The sequence below is a fragment of the Neocloeon triangulifer genome, unplaced genomic scaffold (assembly GCF_031216515.1).
Source record: "Neocloeon triangulifer isolate White Clay Creek 2 clone unplaced genomic scaffold, ASM3121651v1 ptg000009l, whole genome shotgun sequence".
Classification (NCBI taxonomy): domain Eukaryota; kingdom Metazoa; phylum Arthropoda; class Insecta; order Ephemeroptera; family Baetidae; genus Neocloeon; species Neocloeon triangulifer.
In genome coordinates this window covers 2,196,065-2,208,778 of record NW_026775551.1, presented here as the reverse complement: position 1 = coordinate 2,208,778, position 12,714 = coordinate 2,196,065, and the positions used below count along the sequence as shown (strand labels likewise).

At 37.1% G+C, this 12,714-nt stretch overlaps 2 protein-coding genes across 5 annotated transcripts; both read right to left on the bottom strand.

The window, feature by feature from the left end:
* Nucleotides 1–2,924: 2,924 nt before the first annotated feature.
* Nucleotides 2,925–5,876, bottom strand: LOC132195305 (baculoviral IAP repeat-containing protein 7-B-like). 4 transcript variants are annotated; one of them, XM_059617221.1, is made up of 3 exons: nt 5,466–5,876; nt 5,042–5,116; nt 2,925–4,205 (listed from the first exon to the last, which is right to left on the bottom strand). In XM_059617221.1, the coding sequence occupies exon 3, from the start codon at nt 4,181–4,183 to the stop codon at nt 3,020–3,022; it is 1,164 nt and encodes a 387-aa protein (XP_059473204.1). In that variant the 5' UTR covers nt 4,184–4,205; nt 5,042–5,116; nt 5,466–5,876; the 3' UTR covers nt 2,925–3,019. The 4 variants fall into 4 exon arrangements, with proteins under 4 accessions (XP_059473204.1, XP_059473205.1, XP_059473206.1 ...); XM_059617222.1 differs by lacking the exon at nt 5,042–5,116; XM_059617223.1 differs by lacking the exon at nt 5,042–5,116 and having other exon boundaries at nt 5,711–5,876.
* Nucleotides 5,877–6,954: 1,078 nt separating this feature from the next.
* Nucleotides 6,955–12,351, bottom strand: LOC132195290 (PR domain zinc finger protein 5-like). Its single transcript, XM_059617191.1, has 5 exons — nt 12,275–12,351; nt 11,910–12,173; nt 8,860–8,958; nt 8,524–8,731; nt 6,955–8,399 (listed from the first exon to the last, which is right to left on the bottom strand). Exons 2-5 carry the CDS (start codon nt 12,103–12,105, stop codon nt 7,637–7,639), a joined length of 1,266 nt encoding a protein of 421 aa, XP_059473174.1. The 5' UTR covers nt 12,106–12,173; nt 12,275–12,351; the 3' UTR covers nt 6,955–7,636.
* Nucleotides 12,352–12,714: the final 363 nt, after the last annotated feature.

The window sequence follows — 12,714 nt, the reverse complement described above, 5'->3', positions numbered from 1 at the left end:
ACTTTTCAATGTTGTACCAACAAAACAAATTTTTGACTGAAATTAATACCGCAAACGTGTGTTGGAATAATTTTGATTTCCAATGTCTTGAATTGCAGAAAATTGTATTGAAATTTCTAAAAACAATCAATTTTGTATTGTGTTAGTGACAACATTATAAATTTTACGAAGTGTTTTGTTTTTGTTAAGTTGCAATCGAAGAATGTGTGGTGCTATATGTAGTAGAATTGGCGAGTTGAGCACCAATTTTAGCCACGATTTCTCGCCTTTCATTCAGATTAATCAAAATCTAATTTTTTTTTTAATATGGATGAAAGTTAAAAAAATTATGAACCATTTTAATAGAATTCATTTAATATTTTTTTCCTTTGCCTACTAAATGAAAATGAATCGAAATCAGTATATAAAATTATTTTATCACATTATTCAATATACATAAGGTTCAAGTCAGTTCAAGTAATGATTTGCCTTCGTTTTTTTTTTATTCTTTAAATGTAAAAAAAATTAAATTATGAAATATTTAATAAAATTATTTATTTTTTTTTAATTTGCCATTTATTATTTTCATCCTTCTTATTCATAAATTTTGCAATTTTCGTTAAGTTCACTTTCAACGTCGCACTGCTTTTGCTCAGCGCTCGCCGCTCGGCAATTCGATATTGAAAGGAGTTTGTGTCGCTTTAATAATTCGAAAATATTGAATCTTTTTCAAGGTGTAAGATTTGATGGTTTAAACAGGTTTAAATTTCATTTCTTGTCAATTACACATCATTAAATATAATATTTAACTGCGGTCAACCAAAATGGTCGACCAAAAGATAATAATTGTGTTTCTGACCAAGTTTCTTGTCGCGTCCCTCGCTTTGTTCCCAATTTCCCTTCGAGTAGCGGGGGCGCCGCTCCACCCTTCTGGACGTTGCAGCAACCCCTTTATTGCATAACGCGGCAATAAAGGTGGAATTTCATAACCGGTGCGGCGCCGCTTTAATGGCACTTTGGTGTATTACGCAGATTGCAACTCTCGGTGGCTGGCTATTTAATCCTGCCCATCCTAATAATAGATCCTGGCGATTATCTGCATGTGTGTGGCGAAACTTGCTATGTCCTGCTCTAAATTCAAGAAGTGCTTGACGATGTCAAAATATAAATAATATAATGTAACAATGTATCATTATGTGAACGCTATTTTTAAATGTACAAAATTTTCAAATAGACTCCAATTAATTTTATATTTATTTTATTGATTAATTTAAAAATTGGCTGCATAATAATAAGTGATAATCGTCAACGAAAAAAGGAACGGCCCGGCAGTGAGTAAGAGACCTTGAGTGGGCTAAGCTGAGTCTGAGTTATTCAAAGAAGAGATAATGGCTCGCAAAAGTCTTATACCTCCTTTTATAAGACTTTCTGCAGCTCGCCTTTGCTATGTATTCATCAAATTTTATTAACTTAATATAAAAACATTTTTTTTTTTTATAAGCATGACACTGACACCGCACGCACACAGCAGCTGCTCTTGTGAAGAAATCTGCTGAAAGCAAAAAATTCTGAAATGCAGTCACAGTCACATCAAAAGTCGTGGACTAAATGAAGGTATTATTGGTAATTTAATAATAATTATTTAGATAAGCCATATCAACTAAGTTATTAGCTCAAGTGCACATAAAAGCAGATATTTATAAAATCCAATATAATAAATAATATTGTTCGTTAAAAAATTATTAATTAAAATTTTCATTTCATAAATAGTTTTTAATAACAATAAAAAATGTTAAAAAAATTATATAATATTTATAAGCGTAAAAACGTTGATTAGCAAAGGATGATAAAATTCAGTAAATTTTATGGCTAATGTTTTTGACTAAATTATTATCATAATTAAGACCATTAACACCCTGAAACTGTCTTGAAAGGAAAAACGCGTAATTAAGACAATCGGATCAATCGCACAGATTTTATGAGAGAAAATAAATAGTATGGTGTTAAAAAACATCAAAAGTTAATTAAAAGAACTGTTTAAATTAAAATTTGAAAACTATTTTAATTCAATTTTCTTATCAGGCATATGCACGCGACTCCGACTTTAAAAAGTCTAACCTTGCACTTGAATTGATAGCAGAATTTCATCGGGACGTTTCAATACAGGTCTAAATAATTTTACTCTACTTTTTTTTGCTAATTGTAAGGCACAAATAAAATTGCTACCTAAGAAAAGTTATATTAATTATAATTTGAATTGTGGAGTTACGGATCATATAGAATCTTCTCACCAATAAAAAAATTATTGTAGACTTTAGGATATCATTTTTTAGAATTTATTTTTGTGTTGTCTTCTATATTGCTTGTCTTCCATATATTGACGCGCTTTTGACTGACGTGCCATAAGGTTAACATGGGAGTGTGTTAGTCAAAAGCGTGTGCTGCAAGCGATTAGCACCGAGGACATCAAGTGCGGCTCTGATGCTGTGATCACTAAACTAAATTCAAGCACAATTCCTCCGACCCAAGATGAACAACAAGAGGTGCAATATCCTCAGCCAAGGGAAGGACAAGCAAGAAGCATCCAGCGACCAGAATAATTAAGATTCGGACCAGCAAAAGTATTTATATTTTATAATGTTTTGTAATTTTACGTATAAAAATAAAGGTCTACAATCTGTTTCGTTTTTTTATGTTTTCAATAAAAACAGTAATTATTTATTTTTCAATTATTTCCACTGATTTATCTCTTCAACAAGTGAAAAAATGAAATAAAGTATAATAATACACCTTTTTAACTAAATTTGTATCAGGAGAGTGATAAAAAAAAAACATACTAACTAATTAATTGAAACTTTTTATTTGTTATTTTAATACGTCATGAAGGACATATTAAGAAATTTAAGTAAAATAATATGCAATGCTTAATTATCATATTATGGTGCTTTAATCTAATTCAATTATTTTTAATATTATATTGTTATTTATTGTCTTATTTGTTTTACTTGTTGTAAGCTTACATCATTATACTGATAATCTCCTAAAAGAACACTCGCAATTGTGCCAAAGCTTCACCGCCGCACACTGGACACTTTTCCACACTACACTGCTCACACAAACAAAGGTGCCCGCATGGCAAAACCGCAGTATTCACGACCTGCGTCCGGCAGGTCCCACATTTCACCGTCCCAACACCACCGACCTGAACTTGTGCCGCTGCTTCTTCCGAATGTAAATTTTTATTTTCAATAAAATCAACTCGACTGACGGTTTGTAGATAACAACAAGCGCCTTCCCATTTTACGTGTTGTTCGTACGGATTTTCCTCGGAAACCCAGTTGCTCAGACCCAGGCCGCAATGGAAACAACAGACCCTGTCGCCGACTCCGACGTAAAAAAATCCTGCCATAGCCATTTGCTTTGGTTTTTGCGACAAAGATTTCGGCCAGAGTTTGAAAGTGGCCAATCTGGCGGCGAGGCAATTGTTCTCAGGGTATTTTGGCTCTTTCCATTCCTTTATCGATAAAGATGATAACGGAAGATTTTGTTTTTTCACTCGAAGCCACGGACCGAGTCTCGCGAGCACTTTGCTTATTGGCTCAAAATGGTCCGAAATCGAGTTGTTGCCGTGACCGAGCTCCTCACTGCCTATCTTTACATTTGCCACGGACAAAGGGTCTTTGAGAAAACGACATTCAGAGTCGAATCGACTGTGCTCGCCGTCAGGGGTGTCCCCTTCGCACCAATCGGACACTTCCAGACAGCAGAAAATGCAGCGGACCCTGTCCTCGAGGCCCAAGTAATAAAATCCACTTTTGGCCAAATCGTAAGGTGTGACAAATTGCCAATTGGAGTTTTGCAGAAGGGAAAATAGCCGGTGCGTTTCGTACTTGTAATTGAGACGAGTCAAATCCATCGGGACGTTTTGCGAGGTTCCGGTGAAAATTGGGCAAGGAAGAATGACGGCGGCCGAGTGCTGTTGACGCCAGTCGTTGCATTCGGACTTGAGTATTTTAAAGTTGCAAAAGTAGCAACATAGATGCGCACCGTCTTCGGCCAGGTACAAGCCATCCGAGGCCATTTGTTCGACGCTAAAATTCTGGCGAAAGCTCTCAGGGTAGGTGAAGTAACGGTGCATTGCGAATTTTAAGCAAAGAGTCATTTTCGCAGGTAAAAAGGGCCGATCTTTTTGCGGTTGTTGCATTATTATCCAAAAAAGCACATATCTGTAATGAAGTGAAGCTAATATTTAAAAATATTCACATTCAATTTTCCTAAATTTTTAGTAAAAATTATACACAGCAATTCCAAAAATTATTTCTTGCAATAAGTGAAATTTCAAGGTTAGTTCCTTTTTAGTCTGAGATTAAAAATTAAAACTGCTATAAAAATTTTTTTCAACACCACATGTCAAATATTTTAATGAAGTAGCTGCCCCAGCCCAATGCGAAGAACCAAAGAATAAACAATAAAACACTACTACTTACTTTTTCAACAAAAAGATTTAAAAATTAAGATATATCTTTTAAATCTTTTTATTTTCCTATTATTTATACTATCTTTCATCCACGTCCAGGGTTAGTCACAGTTGGTACAATAATTAGTTTTTAAATATTCCAAAATTGATTTCTTCTATTTTCCTTAGCTTATAAGCAAAATACATGCACATTTTTTTACTACAAATTAAAGAAGTGCGAGTTAAGATAAAAGAAACGTAATTTTAAATAACAAATAAAACCATACTTATATCGCCTGTACTGAAATTCTTTTGCAATGAACATTATGAAAAAGTCTAACACTAAGAGCAAGGTCGACAACAATCTCATGCAAGAGTGAGCTGACTAACTTCTTGGACTTTTATTCAATTAAGAATTATTTCTATTCCCCACCAACTTCTATAACTAATTTGACTATGATAAATTTTCACGCAATTCTCTTCCCCATTTGAAATTACAAAGTCAATCGTCAAGTAAAATTTCCGAAATTTCCCCACCATATAAGAATTTGTGATAAGTGACAAAAGAAGATAAAAACTATATATATGTCAAACAGCAAGGCTTACTGCAGAGGATGCAGGGATCTTAATTATCACGACAAGACATCTACATCATCTTTGCTCTTGGTGCGCTGTTTTGTCCTAACAAATATTTAATAATTATGTTATAATATGAATTTATAATATTTTTAACAAAACACTGAGCAAATAAATAGTAATAATCGCAATTAATATGTGGATAAAATCAATTTCCAAAAATTTTAATGCATTAAAAAAATGCGATCTTAATATTTATTGATGATCAAAGTAGAAAATTAACATGAAATTTTATAAATAAATTTTAAGGGCTCGAATTGGCAAGAAAGTGTAAATTTATTTGAGGTGAAATAAGTAAAATTGATAAAAAAAAAATTTAATTCAAAATTTTTGCCAAATACATTAAAGCAGTAAGCAACAAAGAACTTCAAGTGCACCATAAACATGTACTCACCGACTTGTTCTTGCGGTATTAATAATTGCGATTATACTTGATAGAAGCTGGGCGCGCGTTGCAGCTGGCGCTCACGCAAGCAAGCACCGCGGGGGTTGGTAATAAACCGGCCCACCGACGGACTTATTAATACATAAAATATAAAATACAGAGGCAGGGAAAATCCGCCCCCGCATACGCGCCACTATCAATATTGCGGCCTGACTGAAATTCAGCCGCGGGCCGTACGCGTGCAAACTGTGTACCTTGGCGCTCACTCGAACAATGCGATGACGAACCCCCGTCGTGTTAACCAACCAACACGCCAACTCACCCCTCGAAACAATAGCGCGTGCATTATTTAAATGGCAAGCAAGCAATATATGCGATTGCCGAAACGCAGCGAGAGCCTTGAGGTACCCCTAATTGTTTCGCGTGCGGTTGCGGTTTGTTGCAAGGGGCATTTTAATTTAAAATATTCAAAGCGAAAGAGCTGCAGAAATTGTTAATCGACAGATTGATATCAGCATCTGTTAACGAGAGCCTCATTAATAATCGCTGCTTATTGTGTCTCTTATCAAACTGTCATCTTTTGATTTCAGTTTTACACCAAACATGCAATACAAGATTTTGTATTTCCTTGTATAGCGCCAATGAATTTTTACTCTCTCGTAATCTCAATTGTTATTTTAAATAATTAACATAACAAAAGATAGCGCAGGAGAAATTTTATTATAGATTATTCCAGAATTTAAATATCATATTTTTTTTTTTTTAATATTTCTCTTCGATTTATTTTCTTGCCGAAATTCATAAATGAAAATAATTCAAATTAATTTCAAACCCCCTTTTTCAACTGAAAAGAATTTTTTAATTATGGACCTGACACTCATGAAGTTTAATTTTTCCGCTTCTTTTGTCTCCAGTTGCAATCTGCATGCACGCAGCCCTTTATTTGTTCTGACTGCGCAGGGGTGCATATACGCATAGAGACTCATTACTGTGCGGTAGCTGCTGCTGAGTGATTGCATAATTTAAATTCATGACAACGCCTTGCTGCTTAAATTAAAAAAGCACTCGCAACTTTGTTTAACACAATTTCAATGCAAAACTTGTAATGATTGTAGACCGAAATTAAAAAAAAAATGTGAATTCAACTAAAATCAACTTTTATCCAGACTTTATGCTCTCCACTGAAAATAAAATCTAGTTGATTATGGCAGCTGGGGTTGTTTAAATATTGGAATGAATTTTGCTTAATGGAATTTTTAAATTGTTTCAACAAGGAAAATTATCAGTAAACACTAACTAAGTGAAAAATATTAACTCTTTTATTATCTACTGGGGAATTTAAATACAACCAGATAAGATTTTTAGCTTTTAAGCTTATGAATCATCTCTTTATCAGTATTCATTGACTAAGACTTTTGTTCTCTTGAATAAAGGGAATGTGCAAAAATGAAAACAAAATTGCACAATTTTAATTTCCAGTTGAGAAGTGAGCGCGCATACGCAATTATGCAGCAATCTAATTGTGCAAAAGGGCATTAAATATTTCAACCTTCAAACTATAAATAATGCACTTTCCTATGTCTTAAAAATAAGTAAAAAAGGAATTTTATTTAATTTTAACTCCAGAAGATTTGTTTCATTTTGTATATTGAAATAGACATATTCGAATTAATTTCAGCATTTTAAGTATTTGATGTGTGAGACAAGTTGGAACAATTAATATCCTTGGAACCACATTGATTGTAAAAAAAACTGTCACGTACTTAAAATTAATTTTCAAGTTTCTTCACATTTCAAATTATATAATTATGCTTTAATTTTTTTGACATGGCATACAGCAACTTTCATTCTTTAATTAAGAGCACAACAATTAAGTATTGATTTTTTTACATTTTGGCAAAATATTTATTTTTAGTTTATATTTTAATCCTATTTCGTACGGAATGAAAAGATTTCTTATTTCAATAATGTTGTAAGAAGTATTTAAAATTATTCTTTACTCGCTGATCAGATCAACCTCCACAGAGAAACGCTGTCTCGGAACGGTGTACAATAATTAAGTATTGAATTTTTGGACATTTTTTGTCTAAATATTTAATTATTTAAAAAAAAAAATCCTATTTTCCTGTATTGCATGGAAGATTACTAAACGTAGTCAAATTTTGCTTCAATAAACCACTTTACTCAGTGATCAGATCAACCTCGCAAAGAAGCGCAGGCTCGGACCCGCGGTGTGTGTCTTTGTGACGGTCGAGAGCCTGCTTTGTAGCCAGGCATCGGTAGCAAACGTCACACTGGAACTTAGTGATTCGGTGGAAGGGAAAGCTCACCTCGGCCAGCCCTTCTTTGCTGTGCTCCTCCTCGCAATGCTTCTTGGCATCGTCGGCTGATAAGAAGTGCGAGTCGCACAGAGAGCATTCGTAGTTGTGATTGTTCTCCATGTGGGCATTTCTGTTGTACTTGTAGTCGAACTTGGCGCCACAGATTGGACAGTCAAATGTCTTCTTCTTCAGGTGCTTGTTCTTCACGTGCAGAGTAAATCGACCTCGGCTCTTGAAGTGACTCAAGCAGATGTCGCAGGTGTAGCCAGGGCCGTGGACATGGGTGGTGTGGATGCGACGGCTGACGGCCAGTTTGAACGCTTTAGGACACAAGTGACACACAAACGGACGGTCGTCACCATGGCGCATTATCATGTGATGTTTCAAGAGGCTTTTCAGAAAGTAAGATTTTCCGCACAATTCGCAAGTCGAAGCGTTCGCAGCGTTGTGAGATTTGCGGTGGATTCGGAAGCCGTAGGCCGTTTTGCAGCTTTTGTCGCAAATGCCGCAGATGCGCTGACGGAATTCGATGTGAACATTGTTCATGTGTCTGGAGGCAGCTGAGGCACTTCTGAATGTTTGAGGACAATTATATTCACACTTGACCGCAGCTGGCTCTTGCCTGGAGAAAAAAATAAGAATGATGTTTTAATAAAAATTTTATTTTTCTTATAATTTCATTCGTTGAACTGCATTTTTAACTGAATTCTTTACCAATGAAATAAAAAGTTCAATAATATACTTACAGCACAAATAATGGCTTTGCAGGTGCAGGCTGTGGTTGAATGTATTGAGCCCTAGTTGAGACTCTGAGTCTCTGCTTGAACGTTGGCACGGTGGACAGGTCAACGTCGACAAAGCCAGAATCAACTGACAAAGTGCTCCGGTTGTTCTTGCTGGCCGTTTTACGGGCAGAATTGTCAAAACCCAAGCTTTTGTTGGGGATGAAAGTGTCTGAAATACAAATATTTTGTTTAAAAATCTATTTATAAATAAAGCTCGGCGGGCTGACTTTTTTTTTAAATTCACATCGATCGAGAGATAAAATTTCATAATTTTTTAAATAAATTTATTATTTTTACCTGCTGTGAAACTCTTAATTTCTGCTATGTCATCAGAGCTGTCAACGTTGCTGAGGTCCAAAAAAGCAGATCTTTTCTTTCTCGGAAAATACTGCCGCAGGAAAGAGAAAAAAGATAAAAAATCATACGGAGGAGGTGCTGTTCTTCTCGTCTCAACAAATGCTAATTTTAGCTACAAGAAGATTCCAACTTCTTCTATCGAAAATGAATTTGAGACGGCAGGGTGTGAAATTAAAATTAAAAAAACAACGTTGACGGTGTTTACTGTCTACCGACCACCCAATCACGGCACTATGGAGTCTTTCTTCGACAACCTGGAGAGTCTAGTGGAGCAAAATCTGGCACCAGAGAAGGAGATGATTGTTCTGGGGGATCTAAATATTAACCTGCTCCAGGACTCCGCCGAAAGCCGGAAACTAAATAGCATAATGAAAGGCTACGAGATGCACCTCATCAATAAAAATGCCCCAACACGAGAGACTGCTCACAGCAGCACACTCATTGACCACGCATTCACCTCCCTCCAGTGTGATGCTAGATTTGAAGTCAAAGAAGTCAATTTCTCCGACCACAACGCAGTGCACATCGAGTTTGAGGTTCGAGTAGAAGAAATGAAGGACTGGTTCGTCTTCTCAAGAAGCTATAATGATGAAAATTGGCTAAATTTCAAGGAAAAATTAAGTTACGAGCGCTGGCAGGACATCTTCGCCGCTACTTCAGCTGACACAAAGAGCCATTTGTTCATGGAAAAACTGAAAAAATATTTTGATGCGAGCTTCCCTTTGAGAAAAAATATCCGCAAAGCAAACCAAGCCGGGAAAATTCATCTCTCTGACTTTACAATAAACAACAAAATCAGGCTGCGAGAAATGAGTGAACAGCTACAAGAACTACGAAAGAAAGCAAGAGCAAATACAATCACCAATCAATCAGAAGCAGACAAGATCAAGGACCTGGAGCAGCAGGTGGCGAGCCTCAAAAGCTACGTCGGCTTCCTAATTAACGATGAGATCAGGAAAAACAATGAAGCAAAGCTCAGGAGTTCAAATAACAAAGTCTCAGCGGCTTGGAAAATCATCAAGGAGAACGTTGGCAATGAAATTACATCCACCACTATTTCAGAAATCTGCATAGACGGGCAAGAAGAAAAAGATTTGCAGAAAATTGCTGACTTCCTGAACACTAAATTTATCGAGCCACTTCCCGAAATGAGTGAACAAGAAATACAACTCGCCATTGAAGACGTCCCACTAGTGGAGACGATATTTTCACTTAATCAATTGACAACACCAGACGAGATTCGGAGAGTCATTGGCGCCTTTCCTGCAAAAAAATCAGCTGGCTGGGACGGAATATCCATGAGCGTCATCAAACAAATTTCCGCTTACATTGCCACGCCACTTTCGGATTTAATAAACTGTTCCTTCGTGGAGGGGAAATTTCCTGAAAATTTAAAACTGGCGACCATTGTACCTATCTACAAGAAGAAGGGCGAGGAAAACGACGCAGCAAACTACAGACCAATCGCTCTCACGTCAACGGTTGCAAAAATATTTGAGAAATGCTACCTAAATAGAATTGACGCCTACTTTTCAGACAATCAACTAATTCAAGGCTTCCAGCACGGCTTCAGAAAAGGCAAAAGCACGGTAACAGCACTCTATGACCTAGTCACGGACTTGCACTCGTCTATCGAGAAACGAGAGAAAGTGAACATGATCCTATACGATTTCTCAAATGCGTTTGGCTGCGTTGTGCCCGAAATCCTGATCGGAAAACTGAGATGCTATGGACTCGATGAAAAATCACTCTCTTGGATGAAATCATTCCTCACGGGTCGGAAACAAGTGGTTCAACTTAGGCACCTTGACGAAAACCAGACCATAACGAACGTAACATCTGCAACGTTGGACTCCTCCATTGGAGTACCGCAAGGAACGTCGCTAGGACCATTTAGTTACACGGCCTATGAAAACGACTTTTCGTTGGAAAGCGTAGCTGCCACCCTCTATGTCTTTGCCGACGATTTGACGAGCCTCGCAAGGGGTAATACATACACCGAAGCTAACGAGAAAACCTCGCAAGTAAACAAAAGTGTGGAGACCTTCGCCGAAAACAACCGTCTGAGACTAAATGCCTCAAAGACGAAGGTCATGCAAATTCACACCGCTCAGACAAAGAAGTTGGAAAAACCTTCTGTTCAACTTAACAACACGGAAGTCGAAGTGGCGAATGAGAGCAAGGTTCTGGGTGTAATATTCACTGACACAATGAACTGGCGTGCACAGTGCGAATATGCGAGTGGGAAACTAAGAAGTGCAACATACTTGTTTGTGAAAATGGGCAAGAGAGTGCCTAAGAGTAGTCTCAGACAGGTATACTTTGCATACGTGCAAAGCCATATCTTGTACTCGATTATTATCTACGGTGCCTCCCCATACTTTAATCTTGTCGCTATCGCGCAAAAACGGGTGCTGCGGGCTATGGCTGGCAAACGGTACTGGAAAGGACCCGATCCACTTGAGTCATGCAGACAACTATTCAAAGACTTTGACATCCTCCCAGCGTTTTCCTTGTACATATTGGAGTGCGCGAAGTTTGTAAAGAAATACCCTGATAAATTTGCCAGAAACAATGAGGCAGAGGAAGTTCACGTCTACAATACGAGAAACAAGCCAGTGAACGATGAAGACCTTCACATACCCCCAGTGACACTAAACTTGACAGCGCAAAATCCGGCGGTCATGATCGCTCGAATTTACAACCACTTGCCGGCCGAGTTAAAACAAATTGAAGATCTAAAGACATTCACCCTGAAACTGAAACAAGTGCTAAGTGAACACAACTTCTATGACATACACGAATACTTACTGTGCAGTTTTGACAAGTGAAATTTCTCGCGCTAATCTTATAGTTTTTTCCCTTTGCCCTAAGCAACGGGTTTTTTTCTCTAAATTTTAATTTTAGACCTGACATGTTCTAAAGACTACTGTTAATATTCTTGTCTAACAGAACAACAATAAAATTGAATTGAATTGAATTGAATTGCACGTGACGAGGAACAAGTGGCGATGATGTGTTGAAGCCTCGGCCCACTTGGTCGAGTCCCTCAGGGTCGTCGAAACCAGTGTTCTCCTGGCTTGCCGATTGCGTCTCTTCGTCCTCAGCCCATTTTGGCGTCCCGTGGTCAGCTTCAGCCCAAAGAAGAGCAGCAGAGGCTACATTGACTTTGTTGTCAAACGCCATAACGTGCACACGTTTGCTGCACACGTGTTTTTTTCCAAATGCACGCACGTGTTAGGAAACCCTCCTGTCTGGAAACCGGAATAATTTTTTAATTTTTACATGAAACATCAATTTACAGTCGTGTAAATCTTTTCTGTGGTTGAAATTAAATCTTCCTAAATAAATATACCTGACTTATGTCGACGAAAAAACGTGGGCCGGATTATGGAACTTCTGCTACTGCTGGCGCTGGGCTGGCTGCATGTATGAATCATCGCCCCTGGATTCCTGGAAGTTGAGTGTGGGCAAAGCTCACCACCTTCTCACGTCGCTAGCTGCTGGGTGGTCATTAGCGCAGCGATCCAACCCGCGCGCGGTATTGAAAAAGAAATTAAAATCGAAATCTCTTCAAAGTCTTCAAATGAAGCAAAACTCAGATAATAAAATTATTTGAAATTAATAAAAGTTGAACAGACTTTGTATTTTTGGAATTATTAAAAATGCTCCTTTTGTTATCATCAAGCATAAAAATTTCCCTTTTTTGCCATGATTAAAACTTAACATATTAAAATTAATATTATTTTTCAAATTAAAAATGAACTGTGTTTCCATTTTTCACTTCAGGCTAAA

Bases quoted from the DNA above. Each gene is read 5' to 3' on its own strand.
- LOC132195305 (XM_059617221.1), bottom strand. From the start codon at position 4,183: ATGCAACAACCGCAAAAAGATCGGCCCTTTTTACCTGCGAAAATGACT.
- LOC132195290 (XM_059617191.1), bottom strand. From the start codon at position 12,105: ATGGCGTTTGACAACAAAGTCAATGTAGCCTCTGCTGCTCTTCTTTGG. The intron at 8,959-11,909 runs TGCAATTCAATT...TTTTCTCTTTCC, and splicing joins GCCACTTGTTCCTCGTCACG to TGCGGCAGTATTTTCCGAGA. The intron at 8,400-8,523 runs GTAAGTATATTA...TTTTTTCTCCAG, and splicing joins GCAAAGCCATTATTTGTGCT to GCAAGAGCCAGCTGCGGTCA.